This window comes from Poecile atricapillus, chromosome 3, assembly GCF_030490865.1.
Source record: "Poecile atricapillus isolate bPoeAtr1 chromosome 3, bPoeAtr1.hap1, whole genome shotgun sequence".
NCBI lineage: Eukaryota > Metazoa > Chordata > Aves > Passeriformes > Paridae > Poecile > Poecile atricapillus.
In genome coordinates this window covers 91,180,437-91,205,898 of record NC_081251.1, presented here as the reverse complement: position 1 = coordinate 91,205,898, position 25,462 = coordinate 91,180,437, and the positions used below count along the sequence as shown (strand labels likewise).

General features: G+C 36.2%; 1 protein-coding gene across 4 annotated transcripts in view; it reads left to right on the top strand.

The window, feature by feature from the left end:
- PLEKHH2 (pleckstrin homology, MyTH4 and FERM domain containing H2) overlaps window positions 1-25,462 on the top strand; it is a 56,081-nt gene that overhangs the window by 24,646 nt on the left and 5,973 nt on the right. For 3 of the 4 annotated variants that reach the window (XM_058835971.1, XM_058835969.1, XM_058835972.1), the window contains 21 exons: window positions 796-1,778; window positions 2,846-2,921; window positions 3,360-3,454; window positions 4,093-4,237; window positions 6,109-6,245; window positions 7,314-7,424; window positions 7,692-7,778; window positions 8,274-8,432; window positions 8,698-8,778; window positions 10,933-11,112; window positions 11,899-12,007; window positions 12,111-12,223; window positions 14,385-14,564; window positions 16,551-16,648; window positions 17,060-17,237; window positions 18,862-19,017; window positions 20,397-20,494; window positions 20,855-20,996; window positions 21,728-21,873; window positions 23,468-23,597; window positions 24,492-24,578. In XM_058835971.1, coding sequence (XP_058691954.1) covers window positions 796-1,778; window positions 2,846-2,921; window positions 3,360-3,454; window positions 4,093-4,237; window positions 6,109-6,245; window positions 7,314-7,424; window positions 7,692-7,778; window positions 8,274-8,432; window positions 8,698-8,778; window positions 10,933-11,112; window positions 11,899-12,007; window positions 12,111-12,223; window positions 14,385-14,564; window positions 16,551-16,648; window positions 17,060-17,237; window positions 18,862-19,017; window positions 20,397-20,494; window positions 20,855-20,996; window positions 21,728-21,873; window positions 23,468-23,597; window positions 24,492-24,578 — 3,491 coding nt within the window. The remainder of the gene's footprint in view (window positions 1-795; window positions 1,779-2,845; window positions 2,922-3,359; window positions 3,455-4,092; window positions 4,238-6,108; window positions 6,246-7,313; window positions 7,425-7,691; window positions 7,779-8,273; window positions 8,433-8,697; window positions 8,779-10,932; window positions 11,113-11,898; window positions 12,008-12,110; window positions 12,224-14,384; window positions 14,565-16,550; window positions 16,649-17,059; window positions 17,238-18,861; window positions 19,018-20,396; window positions 20,495-20,854; window positions 20,997-21,727; window positions 21,874-23,467; window positions 23,598-24,491; window positions 24,579-25,462) is intronic. The other variant, XM_058835970.1, reaches the window with a different exon arrangement.

The window sequence follows — 25,462 nt, the reverse complement described above, 5'->3', positions numbered from 1 at the left end:
ACTTAAAATCTTTGTCTTATTCAGTCTACTTTAACTTCACGCAGGTATTTAACATAGACTCTTCCAAGTGTCTGTGTAGAAAAACCCTTGTTCTTGCATCTGATTTAATTTGGGAACATGCAGGCCTCACTAACATGTTACAGGCTATAGCTCTCCCTTGCAAAACTAGGTAAAAGTGAAGAGCAGAAACAAAGCTTTTTTTAACACAGCATCTTTCCTGAAGTACTTTCCATGAGACTCTCATTCACTCCTGTGAATGCTTAGACTCTCTCTAAGCATTCATTACTTGGAATACAATAATAGCTTCCAGAATAAATTTCTGTGCATAAACACTGTAGTAATGCTCAGAGTACTTGATTTGTTAATGAAAATCCTTTCTGACAAGCTTTTATTAAACTTTAATTTGCCTTAAATTTAATAAAGCATCTAAATTTGTATGCCCTCTTTAGTATTTGGCTTTTTTTAGTTTCATTTGTTTGTTTGTTTTCACACATACATGGCTTACTTTAAAATATGACTCCAGTCTGCTTATCTTTATACTTATTGCCATTTTTATTTCAGCTAGAACTTTGAGTAATGTTTATTACAGTTTTTAATAATAATAATTTGTATTCAGTCCCATTAAAGAGTTTATAATTTTTTCTTAATGTTTATTATTTACAGTATTTTAAAAAAAATTGTTCTCACACATTTTAAATTATTAACTACTTACTACTTGCAGGCATGATGACAAAACCATTTATCAGTCAAGTTTGCTAAAATAATTTTCTCATGTTCATTATGTCTCTCCTCTAGAGAAGGATGTCCTGGAAACAACCTTTGCTGGTCCTGTACACGAGACAAATAAAGGTCAGAAGTCATTGCAACAGAGTTCCTCTGAGCAGAACAAAAATGTGAGAGCAAGCTGCTCATCCAAAGACATAGACAGTGACATGTCAAAGAACTCATGCACTACTGGGAGTGACTGGAGCTCAGATGAGGATGGAGGAGACAATAAAAGACTGAAATCCAGATGTGCATCAACTCTTTCAAGCCACACATCTGAAAAGAATGCAAGGTACAGTAGAGTGGAGAGTGAAATGTATTTGACAGCATCTGATGACAGTAGTTCTCTCTTTGAAGAAGAGAGTTTTGATGTTAAGAGGACTCAGCAAAAGAAGCTATACTCATGGCAGCAGGGATCCCAAAGAAAAGGCCTGAGCAATCTGGGTGGAAAGTGCAACTCTGACTTTACAAGGAAAAAGAAAGACCAAGATAGTTCTTCGGATGAACTGAATAAGAAATTTCAATCACAGAGGCTTGATTACTCATCCTCATCCAGTGAGGCAAACACCCCAAGTCCAATTTTAACCCCTGCTCTGACACCTAAACACCCAATTCTAGCAGCTTCTGCAGGTTCTCAGTGCAAAACTCCATCCAATTTTCCCTCAAATTTGCCACATCCCAAGTTACGGACCCCTAATGTCTTTAGTCTAAATTCAGTGTTAGCAAAGAAACACCTAAGCCAGCCCCAGCTGAGTTCTGACAGAATGTTTGGTAGAAATAGAAATGCCATAAGCATGATCCGTCCATGGAGACCTCAGGAAACAGACATAGATCTGGTGGATGGAGAAGAGACCGATATTTTAGAGAAAATGGAGATTGGCTGTGATGAAGGAGTGTTTACCTATGACTGCACTGAAGCACAAGATGCTGAAGCCCAGGAACTTTGTGATACAATGAAAAAAGGTACTAGCAACAAACCTCCAACACCCCCATTACATCGATTTCCTTCCTGGGTAAGTGTACTTATAAATATTTTTCCTACTGACAAAACTAACTTATGACTCTCTCCTATGATTTTTGTTTCCTCTATTTTAATTACTTTCTGTTTAATGACAATACAGGGCATTACCTTAATCATAACTACAAACTCAGAACCTAGTTTTATTTTCAGTGCAGTATTTCTGCCATTGAAATTCATGTCTGGTCTCTATTTTATAGATAAACCCAGGGTTTTTTTCATGTCACATCTAAGTTACGTATGTCTTTTTAAGTGTATCCAAGGATGTAATGCTTGTGACTGCATTTATTTATTTATCTGAACTCTTAACACAGCCCAAGAATGCTGGTGTCAATGCCCTTGCTGTAATCATTGTGCCACTAACAATCTAGACAATTAAGTCAACAGCAGACAACTACAAATTACAGAAGTAATTGATCGTATTTCCAAGTAAAATTTTAAAGTTATCAGTCAGGATATTAAAATAGATATTAACATGTCTTACAAAAAATCCAGAATTAACTGTGTCAAGACTTAAATAAGCAACAGCCCATTTCTAGTTGATTCATCAGGATCTGAGGAAGAAGACAGCTCTTGGTCCAGCTCTGCATTTTCAGTGTCAGAGACACTGTATTAATTAACAATTCATTAAATTTATTCTTATTTATTTATTATTCAGGAAGGAAATAATACATTATGTAACAACTTCTCTGTATATATATATTTTTAGTGAGCTTTTTGCATTATACTTTTCTTATTGTAGCCTTTTAACACAAAATTCTAGTGGCATTTTTCTGCTCCTAACACACAGTCTTCCATTAAAAAACATTCTTGCTATTGCTTCTTTGGCACCTGATAATAGTATTTTTAAGAATAAGTTACATTGTATGAAAAATGGCAGAAAAGGCTATGGCTATGATGTGTACACCATACAAAAGAAAGATGCATTTTTCAGTTGGTATTGACAATGTCATTTTATGAACATCACATAGTTGCACTAACACAAAGAATAGGAGGCTAAACAGAACAAAAGTACTTGTTGTGTTTTAATTATCTACTATCAAATCCATTCTGCTTGTATAGGAAAGTAGAATTTATGCTGTCGCCAAATCTGGTTTAAGGATGTCTGAAGCCTTCACCATGGAATCTCTTAATAAAAGTAAGTAGTTTAGTTCTTCATTGTCCTATTGACAAAAGTTCTAATGTTATGGTGATATGAGCTAGGACCTTTAAAATATTTTTAGAAATGTTTAGTTACCAGCTATTTAAAACCTAGAAGACATTTATCTTTCAATTGTCTTCTGATACCTTACATCTTGACTTTGTGCTGAATTTCACTCCGGTTTACTTTGCATTTCACTACTTTGGAGATTCTATACCAGGTACCTCCTCAAAAAGGGCTAGTGTTCATGACTGCAGTTTTATTTGTTTTTAAAAGCATTGTAAATTACAAAAAGCTAAAAATCTCACATCCAAATCAGTTCAGAAGTTAATTTGCTTTTTTATAGCAGCTCTACAACACAAAAAATATAAAATTTGAATTGGTTAATTGGGGGTGAATTAGGAAGGCAATTTATAAAGTATGTTTCTTTTTTAGGTGCTGTTTCACTAACTTCATGCTCCGTATCTGGATTATATACTTCTCTGATATATAAGAACATGACCACTCCTGTCTACACCACTTTGAAAGGGGTAACTGTATTACTGTTAAAAGAAAATTTTTAAATATCATTAGGCTTGGTTACATCCAGGAACTTGCTATTTCACATTTGATACTACCATGCCAAGTATGTTTTAAGTTGATGTACAGAGATCAAAGACCCCCAGAAGTAATAGTAATGTTAAATAGCTGGGGAAAAAAAAAAATACTGCCTATAAAATGTTAGTGGCCTAGGTCAATTCTTCTTAGGCTCCTTGCTGATTTTTCCTAAAGGCTTGTTAATTATTAAACAGAACCACATGGTGTTCAATGTCATAATTAAAAGTGTGTGTATGTGTAGAAATGTCTTTGTGTCAGTGCCAGAGCTGTTTCTAGTCACACAGCCAGCAGTCAGTAATCACAGTATTGTTTGTTTTCTGGCAGCATTTTGTGATTTGGAAAGACCCATGCCTTGAGCTATCTCAGGTTTCTGTTCTAAAGTATGGGTGTGGTTGAGTACACAGAGAGCAGAGGGAATTCAGTTTCATGTTAATATTTGTGTGCCAAAACTCACAACCCAGGCAAGAACAGCTTTGAGTATTATGAAGCAAGCAGAGCCCTGCCACAGTATGGAGGAAATGAGTGATAGCCTTTATGAATGTATTGAAGGGTGTTGTGTTCATTTCTGCAGAAAGCAACTCAAATAAGCAACAGCCCATTTCTAGATGAGTCGTCAGGATCTGAGGAAGAAGACAGCTCTCGGTCCAGCTCTCGGACTTCTGAGTCTGATTCTCGAAGCAGAAGTGGTCCAGGGAGTCCTCGGGCTATGAAACGAGGTAGGCAAAACCGTAAGAACAAGTAACTTCTGGGAGCTTTAGAAAACAAGGCAGTTTACATGATTTTCTTGGGAATTGATTTCTTCCTTAAACTGTGTGGACATCTAAAATGTAGGCTCTCAAGGCCCAGATCTATTACTCAGTCAGAAAAAAGGACTGTTATAGATGTCTTTTTTTTAATTGCTGTTATTATAGGTATCTTTTTAAGGCATTAATCTTGTAGCTGGCTGTTTACACAGGGGGAAAGTGACTTGTACATTTAAAGCAAGAAGCACCACTCTATGCTCTGTCATGCCAAGGACTTCCCGTGACTTTTAACTATAGAAAAATAAAAATTACATAGAAAAAAAAATTGCCATGAGAAACCAAACACACATATATTCAAGTTTATAAAACAATTTCATGTGATCAGAAAGCAGGTTGAAAAGTTCCCTCAATAAATTATTTGGTTCTGTTTATCTCATGCAATTAAAGACTTCTTTTATTTTTACATTGATTGTCTTAAGGTCCCATGCAAAGATTTAGTTAGAACACCTAAATCTGGTAATGTCCTGTGTTTTGTGGAAGACAAATCCCACACTTCTAGTTGACTGTGTTTTCCATCTGCAAAATGGAAATAATATGCTTCATAATATTGAAAGATACAATCCTCCCTCATTAGGTGACATTGTCAGTGTTACATCTCTGTGAGTATTCCTTCACTGTGTAAACCAAGGGAGAATAAGATCCCAGTGAGGCCAAGTATTAAGATCCCTCATTACATATGGCTTTAGAAATGCTAAGTAAAATTATTTGGTAGTCTCAATTATACATGTAAAAATCAAGGTAACATTCCTTCTGTTCACACTTCCTTGCCATAAAATAGTCCTTGTATTGTTTCAAGTGTGGAAACCTTTCTTAACTACAAAACACATGTGTACGGGTCTTTGTTGAGATCACATTCTTTAAAAATCTAGGCAATCACACATTTCACCAAAAGCATGATTGGCTCACTGCAATTTGTTAAGAAAGATCCACCATGAGAAGAACCCACTCTGAAAGTCTTGATGGCTTACCAAAGCAATAAATGAGAAATGCCTTTTTTAAGAATAAAATTGGCAAATGAGTTGGGAAATTATTGAAACAAAGGAAAAAAGGTCTTTTAATTTCAGTTTTGGAGAGTATAACCTTGCAGAGTGGAACACTAGTACTTAAAAAGAACACGTTTACATGCATGAAAATATTTCTATAATGAATGAGGAAAGAGTTTGAGTTTTTATTACTGTTTGACTAGAATTGAAAGTAGGGTGCATTTTTTTCAGGATTAAAGCTAATGAACTCTAAACCCCCCATGAAATATGAAAATCAAACCTTTAGAAAACCTTGGTATACAAATTCATACTAATTTTGAAACACAGTCACCTGCAGCTTCAACACAAAGCAGATGTTGAGTGTGACTTCTTAGTATGCAAGCAGTTGCCTGAGAAATCCAGATGCTATAGTGAGTGAGAGAAAGCGCAGGGGGAAGGTTGCTTAGTTTAATTAAAGATCCTGGGGTTTTTTCCTAAACAATGAGTTTGATTCATGGCACTAACTCCCTCTTTAAAGAAGCTGTGGTAGTGTAACAGAAAGGGATAATATACAGAAGACTTTTTTTGTTGTTCCATTTACAAGGGACTTTAACTGTTTAATTATCAATAAAATGTTAATTAGCACCGTGCTAATAGTTCAGGGTGCTGATACTTTAAAAAATCCTCGGTTCCTGATGGATTTATGCTGATACTTATGTTTGCCTGCAGGTTCTATTCAGATGTTCTTTTTGTATGGCTATTCTGATCTCAGTTGTTTCTAATGTAATAAAAAAATATATAAAGAACTCTCTTTTACCACAGGTGCATCTCTGTCTTCTGTGACCTCAGAAAGTGACTATGCTATTCCTCCAGATGCATATTCAGTAGATACAGACTATTCAGAGCCGGAGCAGAAACTTCTTAAGACCTCATCCTCTTCTAGTGATAATGGAAAAAATGTGAGTACTGAAGTTCTGTGAAGAAATGCACCTGAGGTACTGTGTGTATATTTATGTTCAAAGGCTGCTACCAAATCTTTTCATTCAGTCTTGCTGGCTCATAGACTACCTTATGAGTACAAACAGCAAAATACACCAAATAAGACTGTAATTAGTGAAGGAAAGTAGAAGATAATTCTAGGCTTTCCTATATAATGAATGAAAAATAGGTCAACAACACCAGAATACAATTCGAAGTACTTGAGATTTCCTTTCTTGGAACCAGGTCTGGCATCAGATTGCATATGAAATACTCAAAGCAGTTTAAAATGATTATTTGAATAGTCTGGTAAATAGAAGGGCATTCCAAGAAGGAGCTGAAGTCATCAGTGGAAATCTGTGTGCAGTAATAAGTTTCTATCCTTTCCTCATACAGGGAAAACATCAGAGAAATCCTAGGTAGAGTAATATGTGAAGACAGGCCAAAGAAACCAAAGCACTATGAGGTACTGGTCAGCCTCCAGGAGCTTTTTAATGGCTTGTGTTAGTAGTTGGTGTCTTACCATACAAGTGGATTGACTACCTGCTGATGAAGATTATTTTAAGCTATCTTCACAGAGCAAAACTGTGAACTCTGTTCTGCAGATGTACATACTAGAGGTTTGTCTGTGAGGAGCTCAGAATTAGTCTTTATATATGGTTTTCAGGTTAGGACCTGGACTTGGGAAAAAAGAATACATTTATCTTTGATTCATCTCATTCCTTGTTTAGTATAAATAACTAGAAAGTAAAACCAGAAACCATCATATTCTTCATTCTTTTGAATACTTTGGGGCACTTACTCTCCTTCATGTACTACAACAGTAAGTAGGGATATTCATTAATTATCCCATGTGCATGACATTTGTCTTAATTGATGCTTGTAAAAACATTGTCCTTGGATTAAAAGTCTCATCAAATACTGCAATTATTATTTAGTGTGCTTTTAAATCAGTAACATATCTCTCTGTGTCTACTTAGGCATATTTCTGAGGGGCAGAAGTATATATGTGTATCTAACCACTTTTTATCTAACTTCTAAACAACCAGGAACCTTTGGAAAAATCTGGATATCTGTTAAAAATGGGTGGTAAAGTAAAGACCTGGAAACGACGGTGGTTTGTGCTTAAAGGAGGTGAATTGCTATATTACAAATCTCCAGTAAGTACATGTAACTTACCTGTTGTTTTGTATTAGATTGTTTGCTGATAATCTAAGGCTGCTAGAAGGAGAAAAATTGCACTTCTGGTTTCTGAGCTGTTAGAGTGATTCCTTGCCATAAAATCTCACTTCCTCAAGAGGTATACAAGGTACACAATGTCTAACTAGAAAGTATTTATCAAGATCAATGTTTAAATTAGTCCTATATTAATTTATTGCTATTTGTTGGTAGATTTAAAATACTCTTTCTCCATTCTTTCCATACAGAGTGATGTTATTCGAAAGCCTCAAGGTCAAATTGAGCTAAATGCATCCAGCCACATCGAAAGGGGTGATGGAAAACAAACAATTCAGGTGTCTGCTTTTCTCCTCTCTTGCTGTTTCAGCATTCCCTCCATCCTCAAAGCCAACCTCTTGTTCCAGTCCCTGTGGCACTGGAAGTCCAAGCGTAGACTTGAAATTAAATAATCAGTGCCTTTCATTTGAAACCAAAGAATTGTTTCAGTGACAGAAAGTATAAAAAAGCCTAACTTGCCACAAAGTTTAGATCATCACATATGGGATAGAAATAAAGAGAGCAGTTGTGGGGTCAGCCATTGGGGTAGAGATAATTCATTTGTCTGAAAGGAGAATTGAGTTTTCTCAACTTGCCATCCTGGAACTTTCCAGATAAAGATTTATAAAGTCTCTCTGTCTGGTCACGGAATGTTTGATTACTAAAAAGTACTTTGGGGAAGATAAACTCCCTGAAGTTGGGAAGCTACATTGGGTGGTGTATGTTACAAATCCTACACTGTGGGGTCAAATATGTCAAGTTCTCGAAGCTCAAGACTCTTTGTTACTACACAGCTGACCACAGAGAAACGAACATACTACCTGACTGCAGATTCCCCCAACATCTTAGAGGAATGGATCAAAGTACTGCAGAATGTTCTTAAAATACAGGCTGCCAGCCCACTCTTCGTACAGTCTGAAATCAAGCCAACCATGAAAGGATTACTTACAAAGGTAAGAAAACGCTTCTTCCCCCAGTCTGCTTTAGTCCAACACTGTTTAGGCCAACACTGGCCTTACTGTGCTTTAGATGAGCATCTCATCTAATGCTGTAATTCTTATGCCCTTAATAGAGTTACGCAGTTTTAATTTTATTTCTAGTAGTGTGGACAGGAATTTGAACCAAGACATGCATTCCCAATATCACCAAAGTTCAGAGATGGTGAAAATAGTCAGTATTTCTCTGTCTGTGATTATTACTGATGTTCTGTAATTACAGGTGAAACATGGATATTCCAAAAGGGTTTGGTGTACCCTAGTTGGAAAAATTCTGTATTATTTCCGAAATCAAGAAGACAAGGTAGGTCCCTTTCTTGTTTTTTCAGAAAATGTATACGTTAAACAGTAACCTACAGCTTTATTAAGGTACAGTTTGCCTTGGTATTACACAGAATGTAAACTTGTAAGATTGTAATAGCCAGCAATGCAGATCACACCCATAGGTCTCCTTCTATGGGATGTGAGACATACTATGGATGTCATCCCTACCTGAAGGCAGACACTGGTTTGCCTGGAGTTCAGGTTTCCCTTTCTGACAGGCATCACAAAAGACCCAGCCATCATGTAGTTCTGGAAGCAGACCCTTTCTTATGTCTCTTGCAGTGGGCAGTGACTGCAAGTTTCAAGAATTTAAATGTTCTTTCTGTCCCTCAGTTGACTTCCAAATCCTGGTCTTTGGTATGTCACTGTACATCCATAGTGCTGCAAGAGCTAGGACACTTCCTAGACATGACTTTCGCCTGTCCCTTTGCTCCCAAGGCGTTGTGTTTTGTCATCAAGAAACATCTTTTTAATGAAGGCAGGTCAGAAACAGGATTTTGTACAGTCCACTGAGCCATTATTTAAAAAGTCAGTAGAAATTCTCATATTTGTACTTCTGTTTTAAGAAGATAATCAAACTGGAGCCAGTAATTCATAGCTTTTGTAGAGAGCCAGTTATTCCCTTTGTCATCCTTTCCTTTTATAACCATTTTAAACCTCAACAAAACCCCATTTCTACAACTATATGAATAAGATAGCAGTAACCATCCATCAAAACATTTTATGTTAATTGCTCATTAAAACAATGTAAAACAGGGCTTGGGAAACAACTTGTTAGAGTATTAAGCTCATCCTACAGAGACATTAAAATTAACTTAAAATTTCTCCTAGGGAAAAATATCTATGTTTAACATACCTTAATTTATACTTTTTTTACCACTGAAGACTTTGGCATTTTAGCATGCTCTTTAGTTAAGAATTTTGCTGTATTCTTGTGAATATTTCCCTCACATCTGGAAGAAGTTTAGCTGCCCTTTTAAAATAAAATTGAAACTAATTTGCTAACTTGGAACAGAATGAGAATTCAGCTTTTGTAAGCAGAATATGTATGAAAAGTTTTCCAAAGCTACTTTATTTCTAATGTTCAGCAATATGCTAATTAAAATCATGTTTTCTGTAGCTGACTGTGTCTGTGCAGAAATAAATTACACAATCTGAAGTGGCTGATACAATAATGGAGACCATTTGATTGACCTTTCAAAATGGAATTCAAACTAAAAAGTCAGCCAATTGTGTTTTAGTTAAAATTGGTGAATAAATCAATCTTGACTACTTATATGTGAAATGACATCTTTTGATTCTCAGAATCCTATTCAAAAAGTTGAATGCTTCAGAAACACTACAGAAAATACGAATCACCACATCATTTTTTAATCCTTACCAGTGGTGCTATGGGAAAGGAGAGAGTTTTGTGTAGAGTAGCCAGTCAGCCTCTCTCAGTCCTGTCACCCAGTTGTGAAGAGATTTCATGCTGTATTTATGTTTGTTGAGGCCTCCTGTTGATAAGAGCTATGAAATAATTACTTCTGTGAAAATTTCCTCTTGAATGGCTTTTTTAGATAAAATATTTCCTGATAAATGAAATAACCACATAAACATTTCAACACTGAAGCTCTGTGATCTCTCAGACTGGAGAAAGAAACTAACCTTCTGGTCTATCACACAGAAAAATTACCTTTTAAATTTAGAGTATGAGCAAATAACATGAATCAACAATACATTCCTCTCTAAAACAAGATCCTAATTCAAGTTCTAGGCTTGACATAGGAAATTTCTGCTTGGAACCAGGTTTGGGAACTCCGAAGAATGATTTCTCTCACCGTAACATACATTTATTGCATTAGCTCTATAGAGGCAGACCTGGAAAAGAATTTTTGAAAACTTCATTTTCAGACTTTTGCACATATCATTCTCTATCTTTTTTGCTCTCTACAACATCTGGCTTATCTAACATTCCTTGGCAGGACTGAAAATGAGTAAATTCAAATGTGTATGGATGGTAGTTCATGTTTTAATTTCTATTTGCAGAATAAGAAAAAAAGTGTATAATAATAAATAAAATAATTCATAATACAATATCGTGGGCACTGAAACAAACGTTACCTCTCTCACCAATTTTGATATGTACTTTTAGTTTCCTCTTGGTCAAATCAAGATTTTTGAGGCAAAGGTTGACGAAGTTGATAGATCCTGTGATTCTGATGAAGATTATGAAGCCAGTGGTCGCAGTTTATTATCAACCCATTACACTGTTGTTATCCACCCCAAAGACCAAGGACCCACTTACCTTCTTATAGGATCCAAACATGAGAAGGTAATTAATGGATATTTTTACTGAGTTTCAGTAGCACACCTATGAGTATGGTGCTGTGATATTTCTTATTAAGAAATATTCATATCACACTGGGTGTGTCACCTGGGTTGTATTTTGATATAATAAGGAGAAGGTTCTGCTTTATTAACATCAGTCAGAGTTTGTCTGCAAATCAATGCTAGTGTAGGTAATCCTTGTTAAAACAGACAAAAATATGCAGGCTTGCCTACATAAGTAGATGGTGCAGAATATGGTATATGCTGGAATAAGAATTTTGCTTACAAATAGTTACTTGTAGACAGAGCTGTAGCTTAGAGATTACGGGGTACTGGTGTCCGTTTTCACTGACAAGACTAATCTAGCACAGACTTGCCCTACTGTAGTAAAGGAGCAAAGAGAGAGGTGGGGTTAAAACCATTTTTATTATTGTTGCCTCATTGTTCTCAAGTAATCTTGTAGACCTCGTTTTGCTTTCTGGCCTTATCCCCAGGTTAGCAAGATTTGGCAGTGAAAAAATTACTTATGTAAGCTTTTGGTAGAGGAAAGGAAGAATGCTCTGATAATTAGACATGATTTCTGAGGGTATAAACTTTTGAATAGAGCCCTGTCCAATCTTCCTTGCTTAATATTTGTAACATAAAGACTATGAATATGTGTTTATTCAACCAAAGACAGACTCCTTTAGCCTTCAAAAGGAGTGCATGGATTTCAAGTTGAGAGCAAAATCCTGATGAAGCAACTCCCTTCAAGATGGAAAGAGTGAGCTGCTCTTTTTTTCTGTTTTAGGACACATGGCTTTATCATCTGACAGTTGCAGCTGGAAGTACCAGTGTAAATGTTGGATCTGAGTTTGAACAACTTCTCTGCAAATTATTAAACGTGGAAGGTGATGCCAGTGAGTTTGTTTTCATTTAAACATACTGATTTTCCAATACTTATTTAGTAAATGTACTTATGAACTGAACTAATTGCAAAATGTGTATATTTTATCCGTTTAGCTTCTCAAATTTGGAGACATCCTACCTTTTGCCATAGCAAAGAAGGAATTACCTCCCCTCTTACAACATTGCCATCAGAAGCCTTGCAAACTGAAGCAATTAAATTATTTAAGGTAAAACCATAGCAGAAGCCGTTTTTATTAACTGACTATCTTAACTCTTAGCTAAAGAATGGCTGATAGTTGGCTTACTATAGATTTTCAACAGATAAGAAAAAGAAAACAGAAATTCATTTTTATCTTTAGTGGAGGTAAGTAATGGATAGCAACAAAATGTGCCCATATAGTCACCAAAGACTATAACTTCCAAATAAAAATGACCTTTAGTTGTGAGGGAGCAATTTAGGCTTTCACTTTTGGTATTCCTACTTATTTGATAAGTTATTGATAAAGTACAAGGTAGCAGAAAAATCCATGGCCATCGGGAGTGATAATAATTTTACCTTGAAGTTCATAGCTCCAAAGAATCTGACAGCATGGACAGATCTCTGCATTCAAAAAACTATATCTGAAATATTATTTTTTCAATTAGATTCGGGAAAAAAATTGTAGGCAAAAGTTTTGTTTTAGACAGATTTAAATCATCTGGGAGATACTTTAAAAATCAGAAGAAAAAGAAAGTAAATGTTAAGTTTGGCAGATCATGGATTATTTGAAACTGAGATAGCAAGGATTGTACTGCTCTTTTTAATAAAAAGAAAATATTTTCATATGAAGTAGCTATTCTTCAAAGACCAATTATTCAGTAATATAAATAAAGAAAATATTCCAGAGCAAAATTATTAAAAGTATTTTACAAGAATTCTTTGAGTCCACTTTTAAAGATTCTCATAGATCTTTAAAAATACACACAGATAGATATATATATACACATATATATATATATACACACATCCCAGTGTAGTAAAAATGCTTTGTGATTAGGAGACACATACTGGTCCATAACCACTGAGCCACAGCTAGGCTCTTGAGAAATTCTGTCTGCCTTACATCTTTCCCAGTTGAAGGCCAGGTAGGTAGTTGATGCCTATGAGAGAGAGTATGCTGCAATGCCATTAACCTGCTTCCGGGCTGTAAAGTCTGTTTCAGAGACAAAAGAAATTCTTGCTGTTCCTTTGTACATTGTGAAATAAATTACAAGTTGGAAGGCGTGGAGGTTGGATAAATGAACTTACTCCACAGAACTTACACAAGTCTAAAGAAAAAATTCCCTGAAGCATCAACTGTCTAGAGAATGTTGATGTTACGGTTCAGATCGAGAGAGGAATTCAAGACAAGCACTGTATATTTAGTCATGGCCACTTTTAGGCAAACTTTCCAGATTGTTTCTCTGGAATGTGTGAAGCACTTCAAAGAAGTTCATCCATATTATTTTCTGCAATCCTGCAGCATGACAGTTTACAAGGAAATGTACTTCTTTGATAAAAACAAATTTACATCTACTTGGAATTCACTTTTCAGACCTAATTCAAATCACAGACACTTACCTAAAAGTAAATAAATAAGAGATTACTTGTATGAGCTCTATTGAAACCTTGTATAAATCAGCTTAGAAGTCAGGTAGGGCATTTATTTAGAAATAGATCAAGTCATGTTTCAGTTAGCCTATTTATGATAAAAATAGACTAGAAATATATTTGGCTTCCATCCAGTTCTTTTATTTTTGCTTACATCCCTTAAAAATTCAACCGTTGTATACAGTAAATGCAATGAGTGATACATGTGCTTTCTTCTAACACAGCATAACAAATACTTAACATCTGGCTTTCCTGAGACAGTGCTGAGTATAGGAAAGGTCATACTTAACCTACAGTAAAAATACCATGGAAAGCCAAGATGTAAATCAGTGGCTCTGAGATAGGGATTTTTTATCTGTGTATATGTTGCCATGTTGTGCTCACTACTTACAGAAGCATTTTATATTTTCTGGCACTGAGAGCTGTAGACATTGAATTTCCAAGTCCTGTAAAGGGGTGAGCTGTGTTCAGCATGTCCTTAAACTTGCCTACCATCACAATTGTTCCAACTCCTGTTACAGTTCACTCCATTAAAAAAAAGCATGGGTTGTAGGAGGTGTTTTGTCTCAAGTCTCTCTGTATAGATTTTCATCCATTCTGGCCCCTTTTCACCCAATTTTGCAGAACCAGCAGGGTTCTACCGGTAAACTTACTAATTGTGATTTCAGTTAAAGTACACTTTTGATACACAGAACATCTTAAAGATTTGTTGAAGCTCTCTTGTATGTAAACTCACTTGTTTATTATTTTATATCTAGACCTGCCAGTTGTTTATAAATGCTGCAGTTGACTCTCCTGCCATTGATTACCATGTATCTTTGGCCCAAAGTGCTTTGCAGATCTGCCTCACACATCCTGAACTTCAAAATGAGATCTGTTGCCAACTTATTAAACAGACCAGACGTAGACATCCACAAAACCAGGCAGGACCAATACAGGTAACCCAGTATTTATTTTAATGGTATTGATTTTGGCAGCAATGAAGGAACTGCACAGAGTGTTTCAGGTGGTAAAGAGGCTCTGCTTTTCTGCAGCATCTGCTGAGTTAAGATCCAATTCACTGCTGACATGTTTTCCTGAAACAAAGCTGATGCTATCCTCCAACAAAGTATGTGTATGTGGTGGTAGAGTATATCTCTGCCCATGCTGTTTGTAAAGGGTGGACATAAAATGGGATGTCTTCAAGTCAAGCGCTAAGTAAGAATGTATGAAACATAACACTTTTTACTGCTTCTTTCCTAAGACAGGTGCTGCTTCAGGAAGCTTGGTGGTCTAAGTCACATGGCAAATGACTCAGTAGCATGAGTGTGAAGTAAAGCTGTGGTGCCATGTTGTGGAATCTCAGCTAAGGCTCAGGGCTTCTGATAAATGTCCCCTCATGTGCCATGCTGTTCAGCATTCACCCTACAAGCTACATTATTAATACATACTTGAAATTCTTCCCTTTGTCCACTGCCAGCTATTCACTGCTATCCAGATAGGAAATGAACTGAAACTGAAAGGAAAGCCAGTACTTCAAGCTTGCATGGAATTAACAGAACTGGAACATTACACTTGTGATAGAGCAATGCCTACAGAACTAGGAGATGGATCAGAAGATGAGACAGGAAGTTACCATATCAAGGCTTCTGTAATAGACATGTTTTTCTCTAGCCACAGAAAGTAGAACATGACCAGGAGCCATACCTATTGCCTAGAAACAGCCCATATCTGCGAGAAGGCTGATGTGTGGACAGGCAGTGGAACAGGTTGCCCAAAGAAGCCATGGGTGCCCCATCTCTGGAAGTGTTCAAGGCCAGGTTGAACTGAGCTTGGAGCAACCTGGTCAAGTGGAAGGTGTCCCTGCCCATGCAGGGGGTTAGAGCTAGATAATCTTTAAGGTTCCTTCCATTCTGTGACTCGATGTGTGCATTGCTAAAACATTCACAAAGCTTTTATAACAGGCATGGTAAATTAATGTCAATTAGCACACACTGAAGCTACCTATGGCTGATGGAAGTTAAACTTACTATAATCCTTCTTTGGTACTCTTCTTACCACTGGTAAGGCCTTCCCTCTGATGCAGATAAATAAATTGTTGTTGTCCTAACCCCCTGGAATGACTTTTAAGAGTTAATACATGCAGTAAAGTGTTTTCAGCCTTACACCAAGTTTATTAAGTCCTAAATTCCTGCTTTAGTTTCCTCACTTGCTTCTACACCAGTGTATACCTTCAACAGAGCCAATGCTGTCCTTCATCAAAGTGTAGATATTTGATGAAAGGGAATATCTGTGCCAGTGCTTTCAAATTTCTATTTAACACCAAGAAAGTCAGATAAATCAAGATAGAGAAATACTGTTTTTTAAATCTCAGTGTGAAGCATCGATTGTGTGAAGTATTGATTGTGAGAAAAGTAGTTGCAAGTTAGTAAGTGTATATCAGGGTACTTGAGTGCACTTTGTATTAAGTGAAACCAATGGATACATACTGAGCAACAACAATATACCAAAATATTGAATAATTGTTTTTTTCAATAGGTACTGTCAATTTGGTTGGAGAAAAAATGTCTTATGTGTTGCTGCATAACATGTGTAACAGGAGAGCTGAATTAAAATTGTACAGGCTTCTCCACATTTCATAGTGCTTAGCCTTGCAGTCTTAGTGTTTCTTTCCCTTTGTATTAACTGTTTTTTATACAAACTCAGCTGCTTTCCCATTTCCAGCCCCAAAAGAAACTTGGTGTAAACATGTAAATAGAGAGTATTGGGCCTTTCAGTGAGGTGATATGCTTATTTACTCAGCTTTTTCTCTGTGTTCTGTTTTTTTCATTCCTATTTCAGCAGTTTCAACTTGACACAGTAAGCTGCACTGCTGGCCAGCAGCCACAGCAGGAAATTTTATGTTGTAAGATGTTTAAAACAGTGAATGTATTCCTTTTGTTCAGGGCTTGCAGCTCTTGGCCCTCTGCGTTGGACTCTTTCTGCCCCAGCACCCATTCCTTTGGCTTCTTAAACTTCACTTAAAGAAGAATGCAGATTCCAGGTGTGCCTGAATATTAATACCCAGCTAGTCAACTGGTCTTTCTGAAGTACCTTGTTTTCAATCTTTCCTGTAATATATCAGATCTTTTGATGTATATTTTAAAATGAATTTGAGTAGAATTGCTACAAAAATCCAGTACATGTTACTTCTGTGCATCACTTGGGAAAGCTATAAGTTTTTTTAAAAAAATATTTTTCAGTGCATACTCTGACTGTGTGTTGCAAAACCGTGAAAACCAAAATACTGCTGGTCTCGGTAGACTAATTCTCTAATTCCACATACAAAAAAATGTGTTGGAAATCTCAGAGAGTGAAATCTGAGTGCTCCTCCCATCTGGCTTCTCCAGAAATATTCACTCACTATCCTTTCAGTCAGTCCCCAAGAATTGCCTTATTTCTCTTTTTGCCACAGAACTGAATTTGGGAAATACGCTATATATTGCCAGCGCTGTGTAGAACGTACCCAGCAGAATGGAGACCGAGAAGCCAGACCTTCCAGAATGGAAATCCTATCCACTCTCCTGAGAAATCCCTACCATCACTCCCTGCCCTTCAGTATTCCAGTTCATTTCATGAATGGCATATATCAGGTAATGTTATGCAGGCCACGAAATCTGAGCTCTCCCGACCCCCTGCTGTCAGCATATACATGAAGCAGTACATCAAAAAGAGAACATAGGGTAAACATGGCTCAAGTTTCATCCTGTGCTAGTGCCAGCAATGGCAGACACAAAGTACTTGTGATCTTATTTGATCAAGTAAAAGTAACGGTTTGGGGAAAAACCTGAAAGAAAAAAGTAAGACTTTGTAAGAGTGAGAACTGCCAAAACTGTTTCTTATTTAACCTGACCACGAGATGAATGAATTAGACTGAAGAAAAAGGAAAGGCATTAAATTCCACTTCCTTTCATCAGACATTTTGGAAATTAAATATCTCAGTGAAGGCCTGGAAGCACAGCTGTAACTCCCATTATCAGTCCTGAAGGATAACCATATTTGTTACAGAACTAACATGGGTCTGTTCTTAACTCTTTGGGGACGTCATTAGTCAAAGCCTGGAGGAAACAGTCCATGGGCTTCCAAGCATACTGTTTGACATCCTGGTTTGTGTTTCCAGCTGTGAGAGGTGGCTGAGAAGGTTTTAACAATTCATAGTATTCCTAGATAGAAAGCAACTTTTTATATGAGATCAAGGCTATATCAAATAAATTTTTCATTTCAGGTTACAGAAGAACTCTGTGTGTTTTCACGTCTAAGTTTCTTAATTGCTTACTGCTAGTCTTGTAAAACAAGAAAAAACCAATATCCTTTAAATAGTCCTAAAGGGTTTCAAAATTGAAGTGTGGAGAAGAAAAGGAGGAACTGCTCAATAGTTATTTACTGCCCAAAATGGTATAGTTGCAAGAGCTAAGAAAATGGTAATAAATTACTTCATTGGGATCAGCAAATAATAATTATAGTGCTATTAAAAATTCTTGTATTAATCTCTGAACATTCATCAGATTTTTAATTTAATGCCAGCCACTGAGAAGTTCAAACAAAAGTTCATGATCCATTTTCAAGACATTTTTTACCAAAACATTTTCAACATATCAAATACAGGAAAACACCCTCAACACAGATTTAAGTGAATGTCAGCCACTGGTGTCTGTAAAGAAGCCATTTGCCATCTCTTGCTCAAATGCTTCAATACCAGTCACAGCATACAGAAGTTCATATTTGGGGAAGTAAAATTAGAAGGTTCTGTATATTAGTGACCTGTGTAATAGTGACAAAGCAACATTCATGAAATATTTTGAATCCACCAGTGTAGATCTGCCACCTGATATCTCTCCGAAGCTGCACATGATGAAAAATGATTAATTAATCTCATTGCTTCTCCACTATATTGGAAGGTGCAGGAAATTATCATCTTCATTTTTCAAGTGATATTTGTCACAAAAAACTCAGATACCGGACTATTTGTCATATAAATTCTGTCATAGAATTCCAAGTGTAGCAAGTGCAAGGAAAGCAATTCCATTAAACTGACTTCCCATGAGGAAATCTTTTCTAGGCCCTTTATGGCAGTTTTTAATTTCCAGTGACAATAATGGATGGAATGGGTCTTATAGTCCCACTGTTATTCTAGAGATATTATATTTCAAAATATTAGATTTAAGGGGGGAACAGGAATGAGTTTGATAGCAAAATACATTTTGGCTGCTTTTTTAGGTTGTTGGGTTTGATGCTTCTACCACAGTAGAGGAATTTCTGAACACTCTGAACCAAGATACAGGGATGAGGAAACCAGCTCAGTCAGGATTTGCACTGTTTTCTGATGATCCCTCTGGCAAGGATATAGAGCACTGTCTTCAAGGAAACATCAAGGTAAACAAAAGCCTTTAAGAAGCTGTGCATATAAAAAACCAAAGTATCTTCATTTGACAGAGCTTTCTTCAGACAATGTAAAGGAAAACATTTTTCAGGCTGAAAACTGTCTTTTTTTCTTAATGTGAAAAGAAAGATTTTTTTATTTAAAAAATCACTTTTTCAGTTGCTGAAATTCATTCAGTGAGCTATAGTTAAAAACTTTCTCCAAGAAACCCATATTATTCAAAGAAGTAACAGCTGTGTTAAAAAACAAAAAGAAAGCTGTTAGAGTTTTTTAAAACTAAAGAGCAATTAGAGTCCAACATGGATTTAGAGATTTCAGTCAACATTTCTGATACAGCTCCAGAAGATGACCATGGGAGGGCCAAGAAATCATTGATACTAGGGTGGAGATCCTGGGAAATTAAAATAAGAAATTTTTCCTTCTCTAATACAGAATAGTTTTAGGCCTCAGTTTAAGAAATTTACAATTTTTGGCTTGCCATTGTCCTGAATTCTAAATTTTAGCTCCCCCTATTAATTAAATTCTTAGCAATAAAGAGTGACAATGTGCAATATAATCTGTGCTTTAGTAAAACATTAGATACTTTCCAAATCTTTTAGCAACTAATGAATCATTCATGTTTTGTACTTCTACCAAGTAGTATTCTGCACCCTTTGGCCAATGTTCACAGCTGCACTTTTGAGTCAGAACGTGTGGTACAACCTGGATAAACAAGCGGTGTCGCCATGATTAGAAAAATGACCATATGGAAAGCAAAACTTATAAAAGACGTACTTATTTTCTAGGTAACTGTAACATTAGAAACTACTCATATTACTGCTGCTAGGAAGGATGTTTTATGAAGGAATGGTGACATTCCAGCCCAGCTGGACTCCTAAGATCTCTGTTCCACATCCTCCCCATCTTCCCACTTACCCAGCTTTTCTTTCTGAATCACTTCTGGTGCATTTTATAACAAACTTCATGCCAACTTTATAGCAGTTACTAGAGAGGACCTGAAAAACTTAGGCATGCAGCAGAAGGAGAAGGCAGAGAGCAAAGGCATTTGATTAATTATGTAACAACTTACTTTGTATTATTATTTGTTCATTGGCAGCTGCTAAATCAAGTACCTAGCCTTTCCATGTTATGGCTTGTTTCCAAAGGTACTGCATGTGTTGCAGGATAAACAAAAACCAAATATGTTAATTATTAAACACTTTGACTAAGAAATGCAAGCAAAGTTATACTTCAGTGAGTTTAAAAATTCAAGCTGTGTATGTTTCTAATAGGCTATAGGTAGAGGACATTAAAATAAGTTGACAGTTTCTGTTCAGAGGTGTTTTGAAACAGGAAGACATGCCAAATCAGTTTTGTATTGCTTTCCTTCTAGATCTGTGACATTATTTCAAAATGGGAGCAAGCCTCCAAAGAACAACACCCTGGGAAATGTGAAGGCACAAGGACTGTCCGCCTTACTTACAAAAACAGGTTTGTTTAGCAAGTATAATATCTCTGCTTTGTACCAAGATTTGGTTTTCAGTTTCTGCAGTTCCTTCATCAAGAAACACTGGCTGACTTGAAGCTTGCAACAAAAATAATAAATGGAATTTTTTTTAAACATAGTTACCTTTTTTTAGTTCTTAAGAGGTGAGCAGGGCTGTAAAAAAAGCCCCACTGAAGTCAAAAGACTGACATTAAATATTTACCCACTGGTTCAAGTACAAGTGTTGCTTTGCTAATGTGTTCTGATGCTGAAATAAACTTGTCACATTCAGAGATACTGCTAATCCTCAGGGCTAATGCATTTCTATATCTTTTTTATTTAATAACTTTCTATCTTTTCTGTAGGCTTTATTTTTCAGTTCAAGTTCATGGGGAGACAGACAGAGAGAAGCTGCTGCTAGTGTATCAAACAAATGATCAAATAGTCAATGGACTTTTCCCTGTAAACAAAGAATTAGCGATGGAATTGACAGCCCTTTTAGCTCAGGTAATCTTTATGCATGAATAACTCACACAGCAGGTTTTCAGGAGAAAATCTTAAACAAACTGATCCATGATTGCTTGACACTCAGTTGACCTCCACTTCTTACGTATGAGTCTGCAGGAAGCAGACTGGGCTGGAATCTTTGTGTAAGGCAATTCTGGACTGGAGTGGAAATGCTTTACAGTATTCGCTGCTGCTGGCACCAGTATGGCTAAAATGTGCTTTCCCTCTTACACAGACAGGCCCTCTGGCATTAAATATCATGTAATCATATACCATTTCTTCATTCACTATTCCTTCCATGATTTCTGCAAATGAGTTCTCCAAAGTCACAGCTCTTCAGTGAAAGTCTAAGACCTCTTTACTAGACATGATCTTGATGTTTTATTTTTAAAATTCTAAAAGCTCAAATGAAGCGTTTTGAGAAAGTTATTTTTGATGTTGTTAATAAATGTAAACTGATTTGTGTCAGCTGGAGATTTAGCAATCCAAGAGCAGAAGTAATATTATTAATGTCTACAATTTGTGCTTGATATTTAACTTTTTTACATGGTAGATAGAAAATAAGAAAAAGAAAATCACTATTGTGACATTTTATCAGTGAAAAGTATACATTATTTGACAATTTTGTTTTCCTTTGTACTTGGTAAAACAGATCAGAAGACAGTTCATAATATCCAACTAGAAATTTACTCTGGAGTAACAAAAAACTTTCTTCATGGACTTCCCCTTAGGTAGAGATTGGAGATTTTGAACGGCCTTTCTCAACTCCAGCAGGGCAAGTCACTTCCCAGTCTAAGTCCAACCAAACACTAAAGCAAGTTTTGGAGAGATTCTACCCTAAGAGATACAAGCAAGGTTGTTCAGAGGAACAATTAAGGTGAGATGGGTTTTTTGATTCATACTTTCTAAAGATCTAGGAGTAAAACATGGAAGTTTTAAATTGTCACTGGGAATAATGTACTGTTGGGCTATATTTGCCTAAACCTGTGTTTGAAACTCATTTTCTCGCTGATCTAAAGAACCCATTTCCTCTGCATATTTCTAATCTAAACAAAGGACCGTTATTAATAACACATTCCAGCAAAAACTGTAGCATACAGCACTGCATAGTGTTACAAAACCCAGCGATTTTGAAATTCTTATTTTTCTTATTCAGCAAATCTAACTAGGTCTGTCTGTGCGCAGACTTTTAAAGCATTACTGAAGTGAAGAACAAGAGGACGTGATCTGTTTGTTATTCTAGTGTGCAATCTCTGGCAGCCAGTCAAATCAGCAATGTGTAACTTAGTGGACTTACTAGTAAGGTATCACTTTATTTAAAATTAATAACCTGCAGGGCATTTAAATCAACATCTACTGACATGAAAACGAGTGGAACAGTGTAATAAATTATCCAAAGTCAGTGATACAGTGGTTTTGAAATCCAGTAAGCATCATAGAAGTGTTCTTCAGTACAGAAAATTTTCACGTTGAGAAAATTTAAAGCTATTATTATATGCACATAATAACATTATTACATTCTCAGAAGACAACGGGGCATTCAAACTTATGCAATGAGCTTCAAAGAACAAATTCTAAAAGGTCTCAGATTAGATTAGATTAACTCATGGAGGGAAAGTGTTGAAGTAGTCCTACACTACAAGATCTCAAGATTACAAGATTTCAAGATTACAAGATTTCAAGCAGAGCTGGAAATCTGTGGTATGGGAAGAATCACTCTGTGCCTGCCCTGTTGCCTCTGTTTTTTTTGCTAAGGGTGCAGTTTGACTTCATAAACATTAAGACCAAAGCTGCAAGTGATGGATCTTCCTTTACTACACATTGTCCCTCCCTTTTCTTGGGCTACATCTAATAACCTTATGACTGTAGGTCAGTGTCCAAGAAAGGTATTCTGGGCTGGGAGTTTTTTGGGTTTTTTGAGAATCAGTTTTTCCACACTATTGAACCAACTTGCCAAGGAGCCACAAATTCACAAAAGGAGCCAGAAAAAAAGCCCCAGTGTGAACACACTGTGCATCAGGAGCAGCATTTTGGGTAGCAGTGCTCAGACACTAAAAGGGAGAAGTGCTAAGCCACGTCTTTCACACCTCCTGCCAGCCACGGGTAAAGATATGTGCTAAGCTGAATGGATTTTTGGAATGACAACTGACATAGCTGTTGAGTACTGATAAAGGCACATTGATTCTCTGTAGAGACACGGTAAAAGCTGTCCCAGACTTTCTGCCTTTATGCTGCAACTGCTACATCAATATATAATCATAATGTTTCAGAAATTAGAAGATACTTAATAATTTTCATGTGCATTAAAATATTAAATGACATTTTGGATTTATTTAATTCTGTATCAGCGATAGTCGTATTAACTGAAATTATCATTTTAAGAAATGGATTCTTTCGTTGCTTATTAAACTTGCTGTGGGCAAGCATTAGAATGCCCTTCAATAAGTAAATTCCATTCTTCATTTCAACAGACAGCTTTGCCAGCGACTGTCGACAAGATGGATGGCTCTCCGTGGGCATAGTGCCGCAGACTGCGTGCGCATTTATCTCACCGTGGCCAGGAAATGGCCTTTCTTTGGGGCTAAATTGTTTGTGGCAAAAGTGAGACATTTTAATGAGCTTGACTGGGGAGGGAGAGAAGGGGCTTGAATATAAATATAATTTGCAAATATTAGTACATTTTTATTGAAAATAACTGTGTGTACATGAGCTGATTGAATCTCCTGTCGAATCACTTTTTAAGTCATACACTGGTGAAATATAATAGCCATAGTACTAAGTGTATCATAATAGTAAACTTTCCAATACACTTACTGCTTGTTTTACATTATTAATCTGTATTTCCATTTCCTTGTATCTTAGTTTGAGATAGCCTTTTAGGTTTGACTCTTTTTACCTGATAACTAATAGAACATTGAAAAGGTATCATTAACTGGCTCTGGAAGCTGAACCTTGCAGAAGCACTAAAGGTTAAGAGTATTCAGAGCATTCCCTTCTATGTTTGCCTCTCTTAATTTCTCTTAACCACTGGTATCTTAATTCTCTTGATTCAAATAACACCTCTGTTAAAGAGAACTGTCACCTCATGCCTTCAGTTTTAATAGGTAAACCCAGTGTGTGTGTGTGTGGGTGTGTATGTGTATACATATATATATATATATAAAATTGCTTGTCAACACTTAGTTCTTTGTATATTTAGATATATGAGCTAGTGGACAAACTGTAAGACAGCTGACTATTTTATTAATGAGACTATATATTTTATTGGACTAAGTACCAGGGTAAGTTTCAAGTGTATTAGTTTGAGTTCAGTTCTGCCACTGGCCACCTACATGGCTTTGGGCAGGTATTTCAATTCCTTTACTGAAATTTACACTGTGTGGGAACTGAAGTGAGAACTGTGGATAGAGAGAGGTCTATAATAGCTGAGAATTAATAATTATTCACATATTGCCTCATTTTGAATTAGTAATTAAAGAACATTCCTCTTTGTAGCCTCTAGCAACACCCTCAGTTGAGAAGTCCTTCATATGGTTTGCTGTCCATGAAGATGGCATAAGCATCCTGGATTACAGCTCCATGGTAAGTGAAATTGCTATTTTAAATTTGTTCAAGATAGATTTCATTACTAATTATATGGAGAGATTCACCCCCATACTATATAAAAGATGTCACTAGCTTTCCATGCTAAGTTATCTTGTCCTTCTCTTAAAGCAAAACTTCATTTCTTTTAAAATGCTTTAATGTTGTCATCATTACAGTAGCACTAATAATAGAAGTAATGAATTCTTTGCACAGAATTTATTTTTGTTTATCAGATGCAGTTTTTTTATAATTTAATGAAATGTTAATGTTTTAATCATTCAGATGTCAGGAAATCCATAGTTATTGTAATGTTATCACAATAACATTATTTCATTTTCCTGGAGACTTAATTTTCCAGTATTATTCATAATACATACACTCTGCAAAGAGCAGTTACTTTAAAAGATTGTTATTTTCATTGTATTATTTTTGTTTAATAGTAGGTAATATAACCCAGCGTTATTTAATTATGTCATTTTAGGCTCAGATTTTTCTTTGATTTGCAACACAGGTTTTCACAGAGAACGACTCATAATCAGTGTAAAAAGCAATGCCTGAGAAGATCCCTGCCTTCATTTATATCCTGCAAAGAAAAAGAATGGCATGCTGCTATTAGCAAGTGCTAATATTGAATATCAGAAAATTAAAATCTCAGCTTTATAATTGTGCTGATATGGGCCTTTTCATTACATTTCTTTGCAGTTAAAGAAATAATAAAACAAAGAGCATGAGGAGAGCAAACAGCAGCTCTCAGGAATAAGCAAAATGTGCTTGCATCAGACTGCAGAGAGCTCTACAAACACTGCTCCTGGAGCTATGGCATTTCTGTAGGGGATTGCCAGGTTAAGTACTGGCACGCCTTACTTGACATTCAAGGAATA